At 37.2% G+C, this 24,907-nt stretch overlaps 1 protein-coding gene across 1 annotated transcript; it reads left to right on the top strand.

Annotated features, from left to right (window-relative positions):
* The first annotated feature begins 302 nt into the window (after nt 1–302).
* LOC141634398 (uncharacterized protein At1g03900-like) lies at nt 303–13,463 on the top strand. The gene is made up of 8 exons (XM_074446587.1): nt 303–684; nt 1,319–1,350; nt 4,940–5,040; nt 5,149–5,221; nt 11,756–11,787; nt 12,281–12,371; nt 12,502–12,613; nt 13,000–13,463. The coding sequence occupies exons 1-8, from the start codon at nt 553–555 to the stop codon at nt 13,303–13,305; spliced, it is 879 nt and encodes a 292-aa protein (XP_074302688.1). The 5' UTR covers nt 303–552; the 3' UTR covers nt 13,306–13,463.
* Nucleotides 13,464–24,907: the final 11,444 nt, after the last annotated feature.

Here is a 24,907-nt window from a genome sequence, read left to right on the forward strand (position 1 = left end):
TTTTTCGAGATGAAACAGGTAACTTTATTACTGCTTACTTCTTTTCATGTGGGGTGTGTACCTCTATGAAGGCCGAGATACTCGCTCTGTTGGCGGGCTTAGAAAGAGCAAAGGAGCCGCGTATTCCGAAGCTGATTATACATATGGATAACTCTCCGTGTGTCGATCTCATAAATGAAGACCAATTAGTGAGCAACAGCTTGAAGTTCCTCGTCAAAAGATGTAAAGACTTGTTGAAAGGGTCTCATTGGAGGGTCAAGCTAGAACACACGTATAGAGAAGCGAACAAAGCAGCTGATCTTCTGGCCAACAAAGGAGTTAATTCGAGTACTTTAATTACGCATCTAGATATTCCTCTTAATGAGCTCCGTCCAATCCTTAGGGAGGACATTTTTGGAGCTACCACTCCTCGTGTAATAGCTAACATTTAATTTTCGGGGCTTTGCCCCTCTTACTTACCAAAAAAAAAAAAAAAAAAAAAAAAACAGATTATTCTTCCTGATCTCAATTCTTTCTCCTTTCTCTCCTTAATCAGTGTAAAGAGAATAAAAAATGAAGGCAGAAAATTCATCTACTGGAAATGGAAATGGAGATGGTGATAAACAACAATCAACAGATGATATTGAAGACACCGACCCTATTGAGCTTATCCTCTTTCAAGTTCCCGAATGCTACGTTTACATTGTAATTTCCCCTTTTTTTCTCCATTTTATCTAATTCACTACTTCATTTCTTTTTCGATTTTCTTGATCATCAAAACCCAATTTATATTACTCCCTCCTATTCTAGAATTAAGGAGATGGATTAAAGAATATTGTTGTGGGGTGAGGTGGGGTATTGTTGTGGGGTAAGATGATTAAAATAAGTATAAAAATTTACCAAATAAGGAAATAGAGAAGATATTGTGGATAGATGAAAAAGGAAAGAGAGAAGTTTACGTAGAATAGGAGGGAGTATGATTTTTTAGCAAATTTCGACCCTTTTCAGTTTTAGACTGATTGATGCGGTAGAATATGATTGTTGAGATATAGGGATTGATATGTTAATTTCTATTTGAAATTTGAAGTGATACGATAGCTGACCCTTTTAGTTCATGATCTTTTCCTGTTCTTGATTTATTTCTGGCTTGAAATTTGGAGTTTGAGGTTTGGTTTAATTTGGTTGATTGGGATATTAGAATAATTGCTTAGCGAACTATGTGCCAGATATATTACCTATTATAGAACAAAAAACTAACAGACACTAATTTCCTTTGGAATTTTTTATTTTTTATTTAATTTTTTCTTTAATTTCTTTGCATTGGCAATTTGTTCTGCAGATACCTCCAAGGAAAACCGCTGCTTCATACAGGTATATTACTCATATTCTCTTACAATAAATATTTCACAACTTTACACTGACACTTCTTCTACAAGCGTAATTGTCCATGTTTTAGGATAACTGACGACCTATAAGGGTTACCGAGCTTGATTTGCATTGAAATTCTGGATTAAGAATGGCAATGAGAAAATAACAGTACCAAATGTGTCAGATAATACTGACATTATTAGAGCATGTTAAACCAAACTAATCTAGTTTACAAGCTTCAATATAGAGGTCAAGTGTATGTGTAATCGATGCATGATGAGTAGATGACACAATGTGTTATTGATACGTCAATACTATCTTTCTCTTCGTTCACTTAATCTATTAGTTCTTCTGACTTGAAAACTCAACCTTTTAATGTGGAGCTTTGCTTTGCCCCCTATGGAACATGTCAACTTATGAGTACATGGTCATGACCCAAGTTACCCACACTTGAGTATGGGTGTCACATACAAGTACATAACCAAGTGTCTGTTCCTCTTGATTCGGTCCAATGTGAAGGACACAAGTATGGGGACAAGTCTCAAAACCGGAATTTAACTAAAAGTCAGAAGTGTGTGTTCTTTTTAATAGTGGAATTGAGAGATATTTAAGTATCAAGGCTTAAAAAATGTCAAATATCATATTAATGCTTCAGTAACGATCTCATCCTTCACTTTTCTTGTGCAAGGATTCCATTTAATCAGTGCTAGGGAAACTGTTAAATTTGAGAAGTTTTGGGCATTGTTCAGTACCCTATCCTTAAGTGTTGTTTGGACATGGCCACGTGGGTATGGGCAAAAAGTGAAGTGTCAACGTAATGTAGGGCTTGGCTAATACTGGTGGCTGTAGGCACGCTATTGTTGATTTATACTTGGAGAAAATAGGCATGTGGAACTCATGGTAGACAAGAAATTGACAACTTTCTAGTCTTCCATCACTAGAGCTCGGAACACTTAGTCATTGTTTGACCTGGGTTTTAAAGCTTCTTTTTCCACCATTATTAGGAACTTTGTAGAACATCCTAATTTTGAAAAGCAAAAAAAGGGTGAAAAGCTCAAAAGAACTCATTAACGCACTTGGAAGCAGAAGCAGCATATTGCTACTACCTTTTATCTTATGTCATGTGTTAGGGTGCAAACCCATGTCCCACATCGGTAGAATAAAGATAGAAGATCATCTTTATAAGTGTCCAGAGAATATAATAGTACGAGGCCTTTTGGGAAGGAGTCCAAGAGTAAATCCGTGAGGGCTTGGCCTAAAGCGGACAATATCGTACTATTATGAGCCGTGGACACAGATGCAGCACAGGCCAACAATAGGATATTCACGCGGTTAAACTTGGGCCTAGGCCCATGACGTACAAATGGCGGAGCTTGGAGAGCGGGACAGATAGCATTTGCGAGTCACTGGATCTGAGATGGGTGGTACGTTGGTGAAGCATAGAGACAAGACTTGAAGGTGGCTTACATTATAAGGTGCGGAACTCCGACATTGGTCTCATGGTGGTGAGACAGCAGGCCGTCCAAGAGAAGATTGTCAGCGACGCGGCGAGTCTCACAGTGGTGAGACGGCGGGCCATCCAAGAGAAGATCGTCAGCGACCGGCGAGGCGAGGTAGGTGGGCTGAGGCTTAGTGGAGGCAACATTGGTCTCACGGTGGTGAGACGGCAGGCCATCCAAGAGAAGACCATCCATCCAAGAGACGACCGTCAGCGACCTTGGTGGGTGTGGTGGGTGTGGTGGGTTGAGGCTTAATGGAGGCAACAAAAGCGGTTCATGGTAGTCTGAAGGCGGTCCAGGTGTAGGTGTAGGTGTGGCGCGCTGAGGCCGAGTCCAGGGTAGATTGGATAGAGAGGAGTTTGGTACGCAAGTGTAGCACATACCCCTAGGGAGACACATGGTGTGTCGGTTAAGGGGATGCTAAGGTTGTCTAGACAGTTGGAGCCGTAGGGTGTGGGTAGTTCTCCAAGGAGGTCAAGGTACGAGTCAAGATGATGGTCCTTGGTTTGAGGGGAGGATTTGTTAGGGTGCAATAAGTGTCCAGAGAATATAATAGTACGAGGTCTTTTGGAAAGGAGCCGAGGAGTAAATCTGTGGGGGCTTGGGCCAAAGCGGACAATATCGTACTATTATGAGCAGTGGACAGTGGACACAGGCCCAACAGAAGGATATTCACGCTTCCGCATAACATCATGGACTAGTGTACTACCATGAGATTGTGCAGTCGTTAATTTCTCGATGTGTGCATCATCTTTTAAGAATGATGCATTTGATTTGTTCTTTCTCCTACTTCTTATATTTATAATGGATATGTAGCTGTTAATTCACACGTTCTAAGGAGGGAGGTGTTTTATTTATTTATTTATTTATGAATTATGGTCTGGCTTCTTATGTCTTTCACTAATCAAACATCATGCTGATAAGACACTACTTACTGTGAGTCTGTGAAGTGTCGGTGAAAAAAAATGATTGAAGTAATGCATCAAACGTTTCTTGTAAAACATCAAATTTTGTATTACAGGATCAGTTATTTACAATACCTAACAAGCTATATTGAAAATGGGATTTGAAATTCTGAAGTTCTCAACGAGTGTTTTTAGAGTACTAATTGACATTACACAAGTGAGTTAATAATCCTTCTTAAGAATCTGTTATTCATTTATTTGAGTCCCACTAATTTGTGACAAAAATCTTTTTACCGAAATTCTATGACCTTCATTTCATCAGCTGTCCTCGTTTGTATTAATGAGCTGGTTTCTTGAATGCTATGTTACTCAGATTCGTTGAGAAGTATCTAGCTGCACAGCAAACGGTCCCCATATCTACCTACGTCACGGGTGTGTGTCCAAGTATCGGATTAGGCTACTTGTATGAAAAATCTGCATATTTGACTTAAAATGAGTTAATGAGGTGTACAAGTGTCATACTAATGTCCAAGTATAGAGTGTCAGACATGGGTTATGGGTACGTGAGGGAACAAGCAGAGTCGGAGTAAAATAGGTACTAGAATAAAATAGAAAATTGATCCAGCTCGCGTTATGATTGCTAAAACAATAAGGAAGAATGCAGTATCGCTTCCAATAGCGTTAACAATATCAATGTTATGGTATCAAGATGTCAAGAATGTAACCGGCTGCGGGTGATGCGGTGTAATTTCAAAAACTATTAGTAAGACCCCAAAAGTATTAGTAGTGTATCACGTTAGGTTTCCCGTGTTAGTAGTCGATATTCTCTCTTGCGGCTTTTTTTTTAAACATGTACACACACCATTTGCAAATGGTTTTGTGTACTTGTTTTCGTATTTGGAAAATGATAGCAAAGTCTAATAGTGGGCATGGGATGACTTGATATCTCCACCCCAACCCCCCCTCTCTCTGATGACACTGTTTTTATTTATTTCCTTTGTTTTTTTGATAAATTTGGTTAACGTTAAACTTGCTCTATGAACAAGGATCCAATCAGGAACATGACAACATTTACAACACTGCCTGAATGTAAATTCACTGCTCGTGTTGTGCGACCGACACTTTGTGTATGCTATTGGTGGTCTTGTATGTTTATTGACACTGTTAGGTTTGATTAATAAATTGTAGGGCTGATGAATGGGATGTAAATAAATGGTCATGGGAAGGAGTCTTGAAAGCTGTCAGCAAGGGAGAGGAGTGCATTATCAGACTGGAGGACAAATCAACGGGTAATTTTGCATGGCTTTCAAATAAATTAGTAAAGTATCTGTCCATGACCTTAGAGTTAGCGAACTGTGTGTGGTCTTATATGTGGGTCCCTTAATGAATTGGTTCAGGCGAATTATATGCTCGCGCTTTTTTGAGAAAAGGGGAGCCGCATCCTGTGGAACCTGTCATTGATAGCAGCAGGTCTGTTTTCTGAAATCTTTTTTGAAACGGACTCTTGCTCCTCAGATTGGATGTGTTTGGTCAATGATAATCTGAACTCTCTGTGCTAACACAAAAACTAGTATAGAACACTCTTACCCATGAGACCAAACTAGTAGGGGCAAAACTCAGTGTCGTAAAAACTAGAATTAACCTACCAAATTAACAATTTATAAGCCAAACTATACTCTAGACTACTCTAAATGATAAAGTAATATAGTGCAAGTAAGGGTCGGTTCCAAGAGAAGGTCTTTTAAGCTAAATACTTGAATTGTAAACTATTGACTACTAAAGACAAGATTATAAACAAACAATGGTTATTCACAATGGCAAACAATAGAGAGACATGAAAAGGGGGGGTTTTTGAGTTGATTGGTGACATGAAACAAAGTAAAATTTGCAATCTTAGTCTAACAAACAATATAACAAACACTTGGTGAGTAAGATGATTCAATAATTAAGAGAACTTGGTGCAATTATTCCTTTGTAACCAACAATGGTAAAGTTTAACTCTTTAATAATTCTCCTCCTAATTTCTACCCAATACTTTCAAGTCAAGAAAATAACATGCACAAATTAAACCATCTATGCATGTCCTCCAAGTTTAATCAACAATTCATTAAACCATGAGTGCAAATCAAACATGAGCATTAAGAGTTGTGCCAAGACAAGAAGTTAGGATCAATTCTCACAAGATTAAACCATACAAATGAGAAAAGACATGAAATTTCATACTTATTGCATGAATCCTTTAAACCAAATCAACATACAACAAGCTTGCTCCAAACAATCCTAGATAGATTAAACCATTTCTCTAGAATTTGCAATAGTTGAACAAATAAGAAGCATGGATGGCCAACCCAAACATAAACTCATTCAACATGAAGATTAAGCATAAGGAAAGATCATTAGATAAATAAGAGGAGATTAAGGGGGTGTTTGGTTGGGAGGTTTGGAATGGAATGGAATGGATTCTAGTCATTCTAGTGTTTGGTTGGGGTGTTTTGAAATGGAATTAGAATCCTGATGGATTCTCATTCCACCATAACCCCTTGGAATCCCATACCCACCTCTTCCCCATGGATTCAAACTCCATTCTTTCATTATTATTTTTCCAATGAACCAAACATGTTTTGGAAGTTATGGAATTAGAACCCCATACTCCTATGGTTTCTCATTCCAATCCATTCCATTCCTAAGTAATGAACCAAACGACCCCTAAAAGAGTCTTACAATACCAAAGTTGGAGACTTTGGATGAATTACACCAAGAAGGGAAGGATTTAGCCTTCCATAGTCTTCAAAACCCAAAGAAATAAGGAAAGATTACAACTTTGAATGGAAATAGTCTCTAAATTATTACAAGATTAGAACCCTAAAAATGAGATTAGATGAGATGAAAGGATGGTAGGTGAATGCCCTTTGAGGTCTTCCAATCTTGTGTATATATATGGCTTCACGGAAACCTAAAAAGATCCTCACTTAAGAAGCCCAAATGCGGAATAGAAAGCCCGTAAAACAGAGCTGCGCAGGCTGCGCCAAATTAACTCTTGCCTGCGCAGCTGCGCACCTTGTTTGTGATGCGCAACTGTGCACCTTGTTTGCGCAACCTGCGCCTAAGCTCGCATTTGGATTTACAGCGCGTATTTGCGCAGGCTGTGCACAAAATTGCGCAGGCTGCTCACACAATTGCGCAGGCTGCGCTTCAGACTGACAGCAGCATCTTGCGAAGGCCATATCTCCCTCGTTTTTTTGGACAAACGAGGCGTGTGACCTACCGTTGGAAAGCTAAGATCACAAGCTTTCACCTCCAATTGGCCTTGCGTCGATACGAGGTCTAGAACTCGAGATATACTCGTTTGAAGTTGACCCTTGTGAAACCGAGTTTTCAATTCTTCATTTTGGCTCTTGTTTGTGCATGTCAAGGCTTCAATTCTTCCTTTTGCTTGCTTCTCTTGATTTTGCACTTATTCCCTTGGCTTTCCTTTTGCTTTCCTTCTTTGCCTTGGTAAGTTATAAGCTAAGACTCTAAAATTACTACCAAAAGTGCAAACCGGTATATTACAACAAGTCCAACTAAAACCCGGTATCAAGCATGTTTATTGTGATAACATTAACCTATTGACTCGTCACAATTTGACACTATCAAATTCCCCCACACTTGGACTTTACTCGTCCTGAGTAAAACTCAAGACTAAGTAGGGAGGTACACAAGTCCATCAAGTGAGTGTAGGAGAATCCGATCACTCTTCCCTTACCTCTTTCTTCTTATGTCTCCCTCTTGAACAATCCACCGATTAAAAAGAAAATCTAGACTCAAAGTTTACACAAACTCTTCACTCACTCCCCCGCCTTATATCTCCCTCAAACAAGGACACGACACACCACCAACTCTGATTCATCACGCAACTCCACCCTTCTTATATCACCAAAGTAGTAATGGTCACTCTTGCCTTATCCCAAGGCAATAGCAAAGTGACCTACACAATCCTCCAAATCATTCATACTCCCCTTATATCACCCCCTTATCACTCCAAGCAATGCAAGTTATGCTACTAAGTTGGCCAAACACCAATAAAGATCAACAACCTAGTAGCCAACATGAAAAACCACCAATTTGAAGCAATTTTCTTTGACTCAAAAAGAAATTAAATCCTAAATCTAGCCTCCTTCCTAAATCCTCCTTATTGCTCCCTTCTTATCCCTCCATCTTTTTGGTGGTGCATTTTTCAATTTTTTGATTTTTTTGTTGAAAATCCCTCATTTTGCCTAAGGTGCCCTTTCGGGTTTTCACCTTAGCTTTTCCTTTCCTCTCATGGTGGCTCGCTTCTCTATTTTTCATTTTGCCCGGAATGCCCTTTCGGGTTTTCATTCCGTCCTCGGCCACCTTTTCCAATCTTGCCTAGGTGCCCACCCTTGTGGGTTTTTACCTAGCCGGAATTTTCAATTTTTTTTTTTTTTTTTTTTTTTTTTTTTTTTTTTTTTTTTTTTCAAAATGATGCATCAAAACAAGAAATAAGCTTACATATGTTACAACCAAACTCCTCCCCCACACTTAGTTTCCACATTGTCCTCAATGTGGAGGAGAGTACTAGAAAAGCAAAGGAGAGTAAAGAAATGTAGAAGGAGTACGGGTTGCCCCCCGTAAAGCGCTTTTGGTTTTCGTCGTTTGCTCGACGCCTTTTCAACATTTTTCTTCTTCAAGAATCAAGAGCGGAACAACGCAACGCCCTTAGTAACTTGTCATACACACTAGCCCATAAACAAGAAGCATGACCATAGTATAGATCACCCACATAGCAAGCATAAGTAAGGACCGAGTGTGCACAAGACACATATTTCAACTTTGCATGCCTAAGGAACGATTTCTTGTCACGATAAGGTTCTTTGAATGATGGGATGGACTTGGTAAAAACCAAGTAAGAATGATGGGATTCATGAGCTTCTTTGGGTGATAAGCTTGATGGCTTTTCAAAACAAATTTGAGGTGGTTCCTCCTTGAGGGGGTATACCTCTACAAACTCATTTTCCATTTCTTCTTTAGCATCTTCCTTGACCCCCACACTTACAAGTTTCATAGGCTTTGGAGGTTCCCAAATCATGTCTTCAAGAGCCTCCACCTTCTCTTTTTCTATCCCAACCACCTCAAAAATCATTGCTTCTTGGTCATTCTTCTCAAACACCTCACTCCCCGATTCTTTAAAGGTCAATTCCGGGTAAGAGTTACTACGAACCAAAGAGTTGTTTCCAAGGTGTGAGGCGTCAACTTCGGTACAAGGAATGTGGATAGGGATCTTAATGGATGGCAAAGCCAAAGAAGGTTTCAAGTCACACATATCATCCTCCTCATCAAATAGACCCTCAAAATAAGAGTTGTCAAAGGTGCAAACAACCTCTTCCTCAACCTTACTTCCCTCATGTTCATCTTTGTCAACAATTTGACCCAATGCCTCCTCACACGACAACTCCTCACCAAGGCCACTAAGGACCGAGGAGTTGTCCTCATCCACATGACTATTACTCGAGGAAACATCATCACTAGTGCATAAGGTGTCGGTAGATACCACAACGGGGGAGTGGCATGGAAGTGTAGTGAAAACATAAGCATCCTTCTCATCATCCCAAAAACAATACTCTTTATAAGAGTAGCTCGTATCAAGATTAAGGGGAGGAGGGTTTTCAAACTCAAGATCATTCTCTTTATCATAGGAACCATCATCAAAACACTCATTGTCTAAAGTGTGAATAACCTCTTCATGAATAGCCTCACATGCTACACTAGGGAGTAAATTTCTCAACTCCAATTCTTTACTCGCAATAGCCAACATAAGGAAAAATTTCCACTTCTCTTCATAGTTATAGGTATTGCCAATAAATTCTTGATTAGTCAATTTATCGGTAAGGAACAAAGTTTCTTCATTCAACCCATTATATACCACCTTACAAAGCTTTCTCATCTCATAAGGGTATTCACGTAGAGAGTTAAAACTCTTTCATTCTATTAAAAAACTTGTAAAATGGTTCATCATGAGTTTGGCGACAATAACGAGTAGCCATCAAATCAAAGAAGTAAACAAACTAAGGCAAGTAAAGGAGTCCTATATTTACAAAGACTAACTACACTAATTAAAGACCAATAGTTCAAAAACAAGCTTTAGCTATGTTGCCCCTCCCCGGCAACGGCGCCAAAATTTGGTATGATTAAAACTAGGTGTCGTAAAAACTAGAATTAACCTACCAAATTAACAATTTATAAGCCAAACTATACTCTAGACTACTCTAAATGATAAATTAATATAGTGCAAGTAAGGGTCGGTCCCAAGAGAAGGTCTTTTAAGCTAAATACTTGAATTGTAAACTATTGACTACTAAAGACAAGATTATAAACAAACAATGGTTATTCACAATGGCAAACAATAGAGAGACATGAAAAGGAGGGTTTTTGAGTTGATTGGTGATATGAAACAAAGTAAAATTTGCAATCTTAGTCTAACAAACAATATAACAAACACTTGGTGAGTAAGATGATTCAATAATTAAGAGAACTTGGTGCAATTCTTCCTTTGTAACCAACAATGGTAAATTTTAACTCTTTAATAATTCTCCTCCTAATTTCTACCCAATACTTTCAAGTCAAGAAAATAACATGCACAAATTAAACCATCTATGCATGTCCTCCAAGTTTAATCAACAATTCATTAAACCATGAGTGCAAATCAAACATGAGCATTAAGAGTTGTGCCAAGACAAGAAGTTAGGATCAATTCTCACAAGATTAAACCATACAAATGAGAAAAGACATGAAATTTCCTACTTATTGCATGAATCCTTTAAACCAAATCAATATACAACAAGCATGCTCCAAACAATCCTAGATAGATTAAACCATTTCTCTAGAATTTACAATAGTTGAACAAATAAGAAGCATGAATGGCCAACCCAAACATAAACTCATTCAACATGAAGATTAAGCATAAGGAAAGATCATTAGATAAATAAGAGGAGATTAAAAGAGTTACAATACCAAAGTTGGAGACTTTGGATGAATTACACCAAGAAGGGAAGGATTTAGCCTTCCATAGTCTTCAAAACCCAAAGAAATAAGGAAAGATTACAACTTTGAATGTAAATAGTCTCTAAATTATTACAAGATTAGAACCCTAAAAATGAGATTAGATGAGATGAAAGGATGGTAGGTGAATGCCCTTTGAGGTCTTCCAATCTTGGGTATATATATGGCTTCACGGAAACCTAAAAAGATTCTCACTTAAGAAGCCCAAATGCGGAATAGAAAGCCCGTAAAACAGAGCTGCCCAGGATGCGCAGGTTGCGCCAAATTAACTCTTGCCTGCGCAATCGGGCGCAGCTGCGTGTGCGCAGCCTGCGCCTAAGCTCGCATTTGGAATTACAGCGCGTATTTGCGCAGGCTGCGCACAAAATTGCGCAGGCTGCTCACACAATTGCGCAGGCTGCTCTTCAGACTGACAGCAGCATCTTGCGAAGGCCATATCTCCCTCGTTTTTTGGACAAACGAGGCGTGTGACCTACCGTTGGAAAGCTAAGATCACAAGCTTTCACCTCCAATTGGCCTTGCGTCGATACGAGGTCTAGAACTCGAGATATACTCGTTTGAAGTTGACCCTTGTGAAGCCGAGTTTTCAATTCTTCATTTTGGCTCTTGTTTGTGCATGTCAAGGCTTCAATTCTTCCTTTTGCTTGCTTCTCTTGATTTTGCACTTATTCCCTTGGCTTTCCTTTTGCTTTCCTTCTTTGCCTTGGTAAGTTATAAGCTAAGACTCTAAAATTACTACCAAAAGTGCAAACCGGTATATTACAACAAGTCCAACTAAAACCCGGTATCAAGCATGTTTATTGTGATAACATTAACCTATTGACTCGTCACAATTTGACACTATCACAAACCCATCAACCATATAAGTTATTGCGTGATATATCCACTGCTGTACTAAAAGAGTAAGTGGTTGTGTAGCATCTAAATTACTGTTTCATTGTGCAGATACTTTGTGCTCCGGATCGAAGAAAACATAGGTGAATGATTTGTCATCTTTGTTTTCTATTAATATGTAGATTTACTTTTTTCTGCATGTGGAAGCTAACTCATTATTGAATTAGAGGAAAACATTATTGTAATGGTTTGCAGCAATTTTGAAAGTCCATGTTGTGTACAAGGCTGTATTTATGTTGCAGACAATCAATCTAGAATATATGTTGCTTCCATATATATTGTACTGTGGTTGCTCGTGGACACGACAGTCCTTCTGATACGGCGCAACACTTTGGCACCCTTTCAACATCGCATGACACTTCGACACTTCATTTTAGGCCAAAAATATGATTCTTACTTTTCACAAAAATAGCTGTGACCGAACACATACCTACGTAGAAACTTGCAGTTGGGTAGCATAGTCCGAAACTATACCTGGGAGGTGGAATGCATATTTGCTCACAAAGGAACCATTATTTAAGTCTTGTATTGATTTACTATCTGAATTTAGTGAATTCCAATTTGCACTAAATCCAGGTGGACGCCTTCGACATGCTTTCATTGGGATTGGATTTCGGGAGAGAACCGAGGCATATGACTTCCAAGCTGCTCTACATGATCACATGAAGTATCTCCTACCTACTCTACTATTTGTTTTTTCTTATAGATATTTTTCTCAATCATTCTACCAGAGGATCGTGTTTGTTTTACTCAAGTTGTTCGAAAATTTCTCAAAGTTGTGAATTATACTTATTTAGGTACCTCGACAAGAAAAAAACAGCTGAAGAAATGGAGCAGCAATTTCAGAATTCTTCAGCAGTTGACTACAGTTTAAAAGACGGGGAGACACTCGTTCTTCAGCTGAAAAATGTGAGTCTATTTTTCACTCTTGGTTTTTGTATATTTTCAAACCCCTTCAACAATAGCCCAACACAAAAAATCCATTGACGGTAACCTTGAACTTGACAATTTGATAGTTTATGATGATGGCGAACATATTTATGTTGAATATTTCCCGACATAAAATATGCCCATCATCATAACACATTTATATATATGAAGGTGGTCAAAACAAAATTTATGTCGCACGGCTATAGTTGGTTACTTGGTTTGCTTGTTTTCTTGATTTATGTCGCACTACTCTCTTTTTGGGTCAGTCACATATCATATACGGAGTAGTTGAGAAATAGGGGAGTAGTTGGTATTTTAAATATGTGGTTGAGTTTCAGCACTAGAATTTCTGCTACATTTGACAGAAACCCGCTGGCAATGTAAAGACGAAATCCATTGAGCAAGGAGTGAGTAGTTTTTCATTAACTGAGAAAAGTAAACCCAATGAGCCGTTGCTCTCCATCAAACCGCCCCCTCCTCCACCACCAACGCTTTCGCCTACTTCTTCACGGACTCCCACATCACCAAATTTCAGTCCTGAAAAGAGTGTGGACGAAGACACAAAGGAAACCCAGAAAGTGCAACCTGTACCCAATTCAAGTGCAAAAGAAAGTCAGAGCTACGAGGAAGTAGCTGATGACGACTTTGGTGATTTTCAAGCAGCTCGCTGATACATCTTTGTGTTAAATGTTATCTGTCTATATAAACTGGATTTTCTCCAAATTCTGTTGTACATGAAGTTTTTCTGAATTGGATGGAGGAATTTCACAGTTTTTATTTTCCATACAAGTGATTACGACATCAAGGAGGGAGCTTGATTGCGATTGTGATTGTGATTGCAATTGCGCTGAAGCAGCTCCATGTCAGTAGTAGTGTCACGACTAGGGATGACAATTGGCAGAACATAAATGGGGTGGAGTCATTTTCATATACGTTTAGTTTTATATATCATTAATCTCACCCTAGTCCATTGGAAAAAATTTCATTCATCTTCATCCTTGTTCAGAGTTCAAACGCCACTGGAATGGATCCAAGTTGGATATCCTATATCTTATATATATATATATATATATATATATATATATATATATATATATATATATATATATAGAGGCGGATCCGAGTGAGACCTCATTATGGCGAGGCGCCTGGTCTCACCAAATTACTACCTTGGACTGATTTGCATTATACATGGATGGGTTGATTTTGTAATGTTGGGATGAAAAACAAGGATGAAAATTAGGGGTCAACAAGAAACTTTTCATTTGGTCCAAAACACTTTCTCTCTCTAATCTAAAAAAAGCCCAAATACCTTATTCTCTCTAATCTAAACAAAAGGCCCAAATTCTTTCCTTCCAAAACTACTGAGTTTGAGGCGATATCATCAAATTTGTGAGACGATTTCATCAAAATAATCAAATTCTGACGATCAAAGAGGCGAATTCATCAAATTAATCGAAATCTTAGAAGATTTCGAGGTAATTTCCAGGTAATTTCATATTATTTGATGAAAAATTGATTTTCTTAACTTCGTTCATTAATTGATGATATAATGATCAAATTTGAACAAAATCGAACTGTTTTGTAAATTTATAAGGATCAAAATCAAGTATTTCGTTAGTTTAGGGTTTGAATTCGATCAAAAGCGAGCAATTGAGCAATTTCGTCATTCGCGGTGTAAAATTTGTTGATTTTGTTAATTCATTCATTAATTGATTATAATTCATTCATTAATAAGGCTCAAATTGACGTTGCAGCTTTAATTTCAATGGAGATTACGAGACATTACGAAGAATCGGTGATAATATCTTTGTTGAAACAGTGTAATCTCCGTTTTTCGCTATTTTATGAAGTTGTTTTTGCTATTCTCCGATTTTGTGAATATGTGAGGTTATATTGTGAATCTAAGAAGTTATTTCGTAAATCTGAGAAGTTATTTCGTGAATGTAGGCTATAATATCCTGAATTTGATCAAAAATAATCAATTTCGCCCTACTTATTATGGTATTATCACGATGTTGCAGTGTCTAACTCGATCATCAGAAATGACTCTCGATAATAGTGCTATTACAACAGGTATTCTGTTTTGTCCCTATTTTATGAATTTGAGACGTTATTTTGTTCTGGTTTATAATATCCTGAAACTTGGATCGTGGCAGAAATTGTTTGACATTGTCTATTTTGTGAATTAGAGTGCTTATTTTGTGAATATAAGAGCTAAATATAATATTCAGAAAACTTAAAAATCTTGTAATTTTTCATCACATAAAATTTCGCAGGTTCATGGCTTTGAATTAACTAAACAACAACATTCAAAAATAAAATAAATCGAAAAGCTGAAAAATTAAACAAGATATGATATTTGTTTAGTTTATCAATCACCCCTATTTGTTCGAGGCAATGCACATAGAGCAATATTGATATAGCTATAGGTGCAAAGATTCATCCGCATCGAGTGATCTTCCCGCATGTTTAGATGAATATGGGACTCTTCTACATCTGGAGGAGTGTAGCTAAAATATTTTGAATCAAGCCTTGATGCTACCCATAGAAAAGGCCCCCCGAACTCGGGAATAGGTAGCTTGACCATTCGAGATCTAGTACGCCCAAATTGCTCGAACTTCTCCTCGCAACTTAAAAGCCATTTGCGACCATTGTCATTTGTGCCAAATTGAATTAGTACTAATCCCATAAAATGACAAGTCCGCCTGCAGATAACAGGCACCAAAGACTCTATCTCATAACCTTGGCTCATTAAACAATCAGCCAATTTAGAGAGGTCAGACAAACATACTTCCTTTTTGATTCATATAACCTGGAACATTCGCCAAAACACAAGTATTGGGAAATACAAATAAATGAGACATTGTGTGCAATAGGGATTTTTGAAATGTTTTCTGTAAGAGAGAAGAGAGGTTATTGGTATATACTATTATGTTTCAGAAATTAGATATTTATAGGCCTGGTATTTGGCACAACTGTCAACAGTGCCTGTTCACATTACCCATATATTAAATTTTTTGATTGAATGCTTGATTGTTCAATGTCCTTTTCTTGGGAATGGAACTGTTATTAACAAATCAACAAAATATCTAGATACATACAACCTGACCTTTTCTTAAAAGTGAATTCATAATCTTCACCAATTTTTTTTTTTTTTAATTATTTGAACCGATAATCGATACTTTATTTAGTGAATCTCGGACTTTATTTGGTGAATCTCAACCTATAGTTAGTGAATCTTGGGCCTTATTTTGTGAATCTCTGTTGTTAAACGTTATTGATGCAATTTATTTATTTCTTATTGTGTGAATCGAGACCCTAGATCGTGAAACTAGAAGGTTATTTTGTGAAACTTAAATAACTAATATATACAACCTGGGTAAGATTAAAACTAAATAAGATGACAAATTAAGAAAAGTTTGCACAAGTCCGCACCATTGAATGCTTTAATTGTCTTGTATCAGTAATATTGCATGCTTTCTTATCTATGGTTGTCGATGTCATACTTATTATGGTGTTCCTACTATTTTGTTAATTTGAAACATTATTATTGTGAAACTTTATTTGTTAATATAAGAGCTAATAAGGCTCAAATTGACGTTGCAGCTTCAATTTCAATGGAGATTACGAGACATTACAAAGAATCGGTGATAATATTCTTTGTTGAAACAGGTAATCTCCTTTTTTCGCTATTATCCCGATTTTGTGAATATGTGAGGTTATTTTGTGAATATAAGAGTGAATTTTGTAAACCGAGAAGTTATTTCGTGAATGTATGCTATAATATCCTCAATTTGATCAAAATTTATCAATTTCGTCCTACTTATTATAGTGTTCCTGCTGATGTTGCAGTCTAACTCCCGATACTACACGGCGACTCGATAAGAGTGCTATTGCAAAGGTATTCTGTTTTGTCCCTATTTTATGAATTTGAGACGTTATTTTGGTCTGGTTTTGTGAATCTGAGAAGTTTATTTGCGAATCTAGGAGGTAATTTTGTGCATCTGAGAGGTTATTTTGAAAAATATAGACTAATATCCCGAAACTTGGTTTGTGACAGAGGAACTTAGATGCTAATATTGTGAAACTTGATTTGTGAATCTCCTATGTTGCTCTTTTTGGCAAAACTTACTAATTGAACCGAAGAAACATCAATCTTTTATGAATTTGAGATGTTATTTTTTTGAGATTGTTTTGCTATTCTCCTTATTTTGTGAATCAGATAGCTTATTTTGTGAATATAAGAGCTAATTATGAGAATTGATAGGTTATTTAGTGAATATAGACTATAAGATTATGAAGCTTGGTTTGTGGCGAGTAGATTGTTTAACATTGTCTATTTTGTGAATCGAGTGCTTATTTTGTAAATATAAGAGCTAATTATTTGAATCTAGTAGGTTATTTATTGAAATATAGACTATAAGATTTCAAACTTGGTTTGTGACAGAGATTATGAACCTTATATGCTAATATTGTGGAACTGTATTTGTTAATCTCCTATCTTGCACTTTTGGCTTATTTTGTAAATCTACAATTTTGATTGTTGATTCCAATGTTAATTGCGGTGAAGCTTCTACCTCTCTTGTTTTAACAAGCCTTACAAAGACCAACTATTTCCACACCTACTACTCTTATAACTTACACACCGAGTGGCGACCAATGATGGATAAATAGGATTGATGAAAAGTTTACACCGCCGATTGGGAAAACATTTATGACTTAGACTCAGCGATCTTTGTTTTATGAAACGTCTGTTGTTGCTTGTGGGTTTAAATCAAGGAAATCTTCAAGCAAAAGGTTTCGTGATGATATTATCATAACAAAGTGCATGGTTTGCAATCGGGAAGGTCAGTAATAAGAAGAAAAGACGACCGCCCTAAGCGGTGTTGAGAAAAGGCGGATGAATCCGTTGCATCGAGATAACGAAATAGGTGGTACAAAGAGCAAACCGAAAAAACCACGTTTGCTAAACGTAGGGTGAAAAAAGGTGGAGGAGAGGCGGAGAGTTCCAACAAAGGGTCAACCACAAGAATAACAAAGATTAGAAGGTGGGGCTGTCCAAAGAATGATAAAGTTCAAGTTCCATGAGAACAAGTACATGGTTGACGTGTTTATTGAGGGTCACAATCACCCGCTTGATGTTGTGAAAAATAAGGAATTTGAGAAACTTCTTTGAAAATATCAATGAATTTCATATGCAAATGATTGTCGCAATTCAAAAGCAAATGTTGGTCCTAGCTTAACACACCAACTATGCACTCAACAATTGGGTGGTTTTCAAAATGTCGGGGCAACAGTCAAGCAATTCAAAAATTTTCAGAGGGAAATGAAGTGTCTAATGAACAGTCATGATGGGGAAATGTTCAAATCACGCTTAGACACCCTAGTCGAAACAAAAGGGCTCCACTTTGTTTATGAAAAAGATTCCAAGAACGCATTGACAAGGATTTTCTGGACGGATTGTGACATGCAAAGAGCGTATGCTCTGTTTGGGGATGGAGTTTCATACGACCCAACTTATGGTACAAACAAGTACAACATGACGTTCACGCCTTTCACGGGCATTGACCATCATAAAAGGTCAATCACATTTGCATGTGCGCTTATAGAACATGAAAACGAGGAGTCATTCATGTGGGTATTTGACCGATTTCGGGCAAAGCCTATGGGTGGGAAGGAGCCTAACTACATCATCACCGATTTAAGACCGAAATAATTAAAGCGAGTTCCAGGTATGTTTCGAAACTAACTACAAAATTTATATAGTCCGAATCCGAGGATAAGACATGAGATTCACAAAATAACCCCTTAGATTTACAAAATAAGCTATAGGATTCACAAAATAAGCTATATGATTTATAGTCCGAATCGGAGGATAAGACTTGAGATTTACATAATAGTGCATCGTATGACTTTGTTATGAAATGCGTGAATTTAGTTATTATAAAAATGATGGTGACGGTCGATAATTTGATTTTGTTCATTGCAGCTAAGTTCAAAACAAATAAACATCGGTTTTGCATGTGGCACATCATGAAGAAAATAACCGACAAGGTTGGGAGTAAAATTTGTAGAGATACCGACTTTTTAACCCGTCTGAACGGTGTTGTATGGGACGATGACCTGGAGCCCGGGGAATTTGAAGAGAAGTGGCTTAAAGTCATGAACGATTTCTCCTTGGAAGACAATACGTGGTTGAATGGGAAGTTCGCTGATTGACACACATGGATACCCGCTTATTTTTAAATGTGCCAATGGGCGGTTTACTACTTAACTACACAAAGGTCGAGAGTGCTAATAGTTTCTTTAAGCGGTTTGAAAACAAATACGGGACATTAACCGAGTTCTTGGTGCGCTATGAAAGCGCCACTGACCACCAAAAGCACTCGTCAAGCTCCGTGAAGAGGAGAATGCGAATTCAATCCCTCGAAACACTTTGTATGGGTCAAAATGGGAGACACAAGCAAAGTGAAAAGCTATACCCATGCGATGTTCTATGAGTTCCAAAACCAGGTGAAGCTTTCAATAAATACCTGCAGTTTGGTTGGATACACTCCGCTGAGATCCCGTGACGAACTTTGAAGTGTCGTTAGTTGAGGATGCAAAGAAAGGACTAAAATTTGCGGTTGAGTGCGGTAGAAGCACGAATGATGTAAGGTGCACATGTAAACTGTTTGAAAGGAGAGGTATTTTATGCAGTCACATCATTTGGGTTTGTTCGGGAAAGTTTAAGGACATACCTGATAAATATATTTTGCAAAGGTGGAGCAAGAATGCACTCAAAAGTGACGTTTATGATTGGAATGGGAATCTGATAGAGAAATACAACATTACCAAGACAAAACAGTTGGAATGTCCGTGGTGTGGTCCGAGATTCGAATTAATCTGTTGGTATGCTCAAAAGGAAAGAAGAGTCGGATGTGAGAGAGTTTGCCAAGTTAATCAAGGAATTCAGGATAAAACTAGAGGGAAACACTCAACCGTTGACAAAAACAAATGATTGAGCTTCTACTGGCCGCAAGGTTCGGAAGAAACCAACATCTTACCGCCTAATGTGTCTAGGAACAAAGGTTGTGGTAAACGGTTGGTGAGCAAGAAAAATAAGGCAATCAAGAAGGCGGAAAAAGCAAAAAGGTTGTGTGCTAATCGTAAGCGCAAGGGTAACCATGACAAAAGGAATTGTCCATATGATTTTGCGAGACCTTCCTCCGGTGAATCGGGTTTATATTCATCTACGCAACTACATCCGATATTAATCAAGTATTTTATTTATCTGTTTATCTTATTTTGAGAATCCCAGAGGTTGCTTTGTGAATCCTGGTCTTAATTTGTGAATCATGTGTCTTGTTATGTGAATCACATATCTTTATTTGTGAATCACGAAATGAGACTCGATTGTATGTAGTAACCGATATAATTCCTCACTTTGTAACATAAATGACAACAAATTTGGCTTATATGAATGTGATTCACGTCGTGTCACCCAATTTTGCATTATCCTCACTTTTATTATTGTACATCTAATGTTTGTAAATATCTTTCTAATTCCAGCTTTGTCTTTTACGTAGGGAGAGCTAGCGGACGAAGAAGTAGAAGAGGAAGGGGATGAGGATGAAGAATGAAGGAAAGAGTCTTATTAAGCCTTGAGAAATAGATATGATGATTGAAGAAGACACTGACAATTTTGAAAGGAGCAGTCTTTTAGTTTGGCAACATATTATTGGTTTCCAAAAATATGGACATCTTATTTGTTTATCTTATTTTTGTGAATCTGAGAGGTTCTTTTGTGAATGTAAGAGGTTGTTTTATGAATCTTAAATCTTAATATGTACAAAAGACACGGAAATCTTATTTGTTGGTATTAATTTGTGAATCCACGGGTCTAATTTTCGCGATTATTAGGAAGATTCGTAATCTTATTAGAAAGGAAAGTCGATGGCTAAACGGTCTTATTTTGTGAATGACACAATTTAAATATTATATAAAATGGATTAGTGTGAATTATAGACGTTATTTCATGAATCTTACCGTGTGAATGACAATATATAAATCCGAGGTCTAATATTGTGAATCGACTTGTTTTGTGAATCCATCTTTTGTGAATATCGTCTTTTTTTTGAATCTCAGACATTCTTTTGTAAATCTCAGGTCTCATTTTGTCGACTTGTTTTGTGAATCCATCTTTTTGTGAATATCGTCTTTTTTTGAATCTCGGACATTCTTTTGTGAATCTCAGTCTCATTTTGCGAATCGACGCTTTATAAATCATCCACGTCAAATTTCACAAATTCAAGCGACTAATCAATTCCATTGATTAAAATCAACTATTACAAAAGGAGATCTACTAAATAAGCAGATTAGCACCCAACTAAATGACTAATAACATATTCACTAGAATACTTGATAGATCCTGCATATACCATCTAATACTATACTAACATAATACTTGATTGTATCCACCACAAGTTAAATTCCACGCATAAGGGACAAATGCCTCCGACGAACCAACCAGAGATAAGTAAGTATACATCGCATAACACCCAAAACTCACAAAGAAAAAGAATAAATGCTGCCCGTTTCTACTACACGCTCACAAAGACAATCATGAAGAATAAATTCCCAACCGAGAAGCATACATCGAAGAACGATCTCCCGCTTCACATCATATCACCACCATAGACAAGCACATCTTGCTACTTATACTCCTATATCATAAAACACATAAAATATTTCAAAATATATACACGGACAAGCATGGCTCGCTACTATTCAAAATATCGCGGATACTATGAATGAATGGGGATTTGATATGCAAAAGTTATTAAAGAACCGGATCGCACCGTTCTAGTATTTGCATCCCATGAAAGTAGTTGCATCATTACAGGACTTTCAAAATCGGCATTCTCTCTGCAATTGTAAGAAATTATAGTTGAAATTAATGAACAACACAGTTTCAAATACAGATTTCATGTACGTATATTGTTCAACTTGTTTCTTACCGATAATTGTCCGGATTCTCGCAATCACCGAGCTCACAAACCCAACATACTCAAATACCTCAACACGTGAGCTCCACAATCAAAACGGAATGTAGTATAGTGTTCAACTGTTTAGTAAACAATATTTAATTTCCGTAGCGTAGACACATTAGGGAATAACTTACTTATTTGATTGTTGAGGAACTTTGAGAGTTATAACCCTGTGAGAGTGCAGAAACCGCATGGGATAATATGACGGGGAACTACTTGCCAAAATAGGAGATAATTTGGCCACCTGAAAATGTTTCGAGTTAATACAGATTGTACACTAAAAATGTTTTATATACTCGATTCACAAACCTGTCAAGGGTTAGATTAGGCAAATAATTAATACCGTGTCTATGGTTGTATTATGTACATCATAAGACCGTACTTTTTCGCTTGAGTTGAGGATGTAATTCGTTTTACTCTCCATATCGCATATACAAGCCCACCAATGTTTGTCTTTGATCAACGGTATAAAAACCTGATATAATAAAGATTAGTCTCCAATTTCTGACCCTACATGTCCGCCACAAAAAAAAAAAAAAAGAAAAAAAAAATATTGTTGAGGGACCAGACCTTTCGGATTGTGGCACCATTCACCGGTTTGTATGTCCCACTGATGTATTGATTCCAAATACAAGGGTTTTTCTTCTTTGTACAGTTCTACATACCACAAAAGGTGATTTTACAAACCATATCAATTTGGGATAATCAAGATACTTGAATATTAAAACAAGTTCAAAGCTAACCACGATGACAATCGATGGCAAGTCTGTAAGATCCAGTGGTCGATGAAGTGTCGTCTTAATCCCAAACATATCAATCACCTAAAAAAACAATATTAGGAATGAAACAAAAGATTACAGATAATACAATGAAATGAACGCTGATAGTAGTCTACTTACTTGATCCATAACCCATCGACGCGGTCTAAGCGTAGATAAAGCCGCTCGTGTGACTTCCATCCACTCAAGACACACCATAGCCTCGTAGTAAGGCACATTAAGAAACATTACTAGAATTATCCAAATAAAAATAAAAATTAAAGTAAAGGGGCAAGGGAAAAGCACAAAAAAATAAAAGTAAAGGGGAAAAATACTTACTGTGTGACATCTCTTCCTTTGCGGTTCCAAATAAACTTCACAAGGTCGTCTTCAGAATAAGGTAGACGCCGGTAGCCCCTGACAAATATTAATAAGACGACTTAAGATCCGTGATTCACAAATCAAGATCTTTGATTCACATAATAAGACCCACGATTCAGAAATTAAGAACAACAGATAAAACCAATAATAACATCTAAGATTCACAAAACATGATTAATAAGGGAATGGGTCATACATAGGCACACAATTCCACTCTTCTGCACTTCGTTCGACAAAGAGCTTTCAACATGTTGTCACCGGAGGTCATAATTCAAGGCATAACTTCAATGCATAGCGTTTGGTTGACTTACCTATAAATGCAAAACAAAAAGTCCTTATAATTATTCCAAAGTTCACAGAATCGGCCCTGTGTTTCGTGAAATTAACTCCGTGTCCGACAAATCTAACTCTTAGGTTCACAAGGTTAAGTAAAGGTATCTTACAGAAGTTATAATTAAAGGACGATCAGTTTTGTTCCCTTTGTAATGCTCCAACAGTGAAACAAATAGACGCCAGTATCCATTTCACCAGACTTCAAAATTGAAGGAGGGATAAACAACTCGGGCATCATGTCGCCCATCTGCTGCGAATCTTGGTGAAACCCAATTAATGAGCCTGTCTTTCTGCACAGACACAACCTAAATTAGCACTTAATTATGTGGATGCGTTACATGCTTGTCAAACACTTTGATCGTGAATTCACGAAAAAAAGTAAATTCACGACTTTGCATAACCGAAATGGAGGAAAAGACGCACCGTAGGTTGCACATAATCAGAATAGTTAACATCTACTCCATTCATAGGGTGTATGATTGTCAATTTATTCCATCGAAGGTCGAAACAAAAGAAGAACGGTGGGCATGATGTAGACATGATTGGAGTGCAAATCTGAAAACAAGACAAGATGAAATGAAAAGAAGAACATAAAGATGAAAATAGGTTTCACAAAACATAATAACACCAAACCAAAACTTACTAATTGAACTGAAGAAACATCAATATTATCCAGACAACCCGGGGGGGGGGGGGGGGGGGGAACAAACACCGTCATTGGAGTATGGAACAAATAAACGAACAGGAGAAACCGGTGATTTTAAATTCTCATTACTGTTTAGGATCTCACACCAAATATTTACGACTTGAGTAACATACTCGATCACCTTCGGTATAGTCCTCAACATGCTCCTTGTCAATCTCTGAGTGTTACTTTGAAAAAGAATATCACTGCACTCAACAATCAAAACAATCAGATTCGCAAAACAAGCCGTCAGATTCGCAAAACAGTCTATTGGATTCACAATATAAGCCCTACGATTTATAAATTGTCTGATTCGCAAAATGAGACATGAGATTTACAAAACAAGTTCATAGTCAAATACCTTTGTTCTACTGTTGAGCAAAGCCCGAAATCCAACAGTATTTTCTCCTCCCTATTAAAAGGAGTAATAACACTGATGTTTCTTTGGAGATACGGAGATCGATAGGCAGCAGCTGGAATTATCTCTCTTCTAGGACGCACAATAGCAGGAGTATTGACATCAACATTATTGACATCAACATTATTGACATCTGTTGGGGCTGATGTCCTTTACAGTTAGTGCAAGGACTTATAAATCTCTAAAAGGATCAAAGGGTATACTTTTGTATCATAATCAGTTGGTCCACGTTTATCAATAACGGTTGGCTTGCTAGATAAGTTTGACGTTATTGTCATACAGATGGCGGTGATCAACTGGTCCCTAAAAGTCACACCTATAGGATACGTTTGAGAGATGTGACGGTATGGAAATACAAATCATGTAGATGCAAAAATTGACTAACCGGTTAGTTCGAGTTATTTGACTAATAATTAGTCAAAATGGGATGTTGAGATATTTTATTTAATACGGATTAAATAATAACGGCTAAGGCGAATTAAGCAGTTAATTCGTAAATTAAATATAAGCGATTTATATTTGATTAAATGTATATTGAATATAATTATACAATATTGTCTTTGTCGGACATGTATTAATAATTCAACTAACCCGTATTATTAGTTGATGCTTTAATTACCGATAACCGATGATGATTTATAATGAAACGCGTCATATACACTTAGC

Source organism: Silene latifolia, chromosome Y (assembly GCF_048544455.1).
Source record: "Silene latifolia isolate original U9 population chromosome Y, ASM4854445v1, whole genome shotgun sequence".
Lineage (NCBI taxonomy): Eukaryota > Viridiplantae > Streptophyta > Magnoliopsida > Caryophyllales > Caryophyllaceae > Silene > Silene latifolia.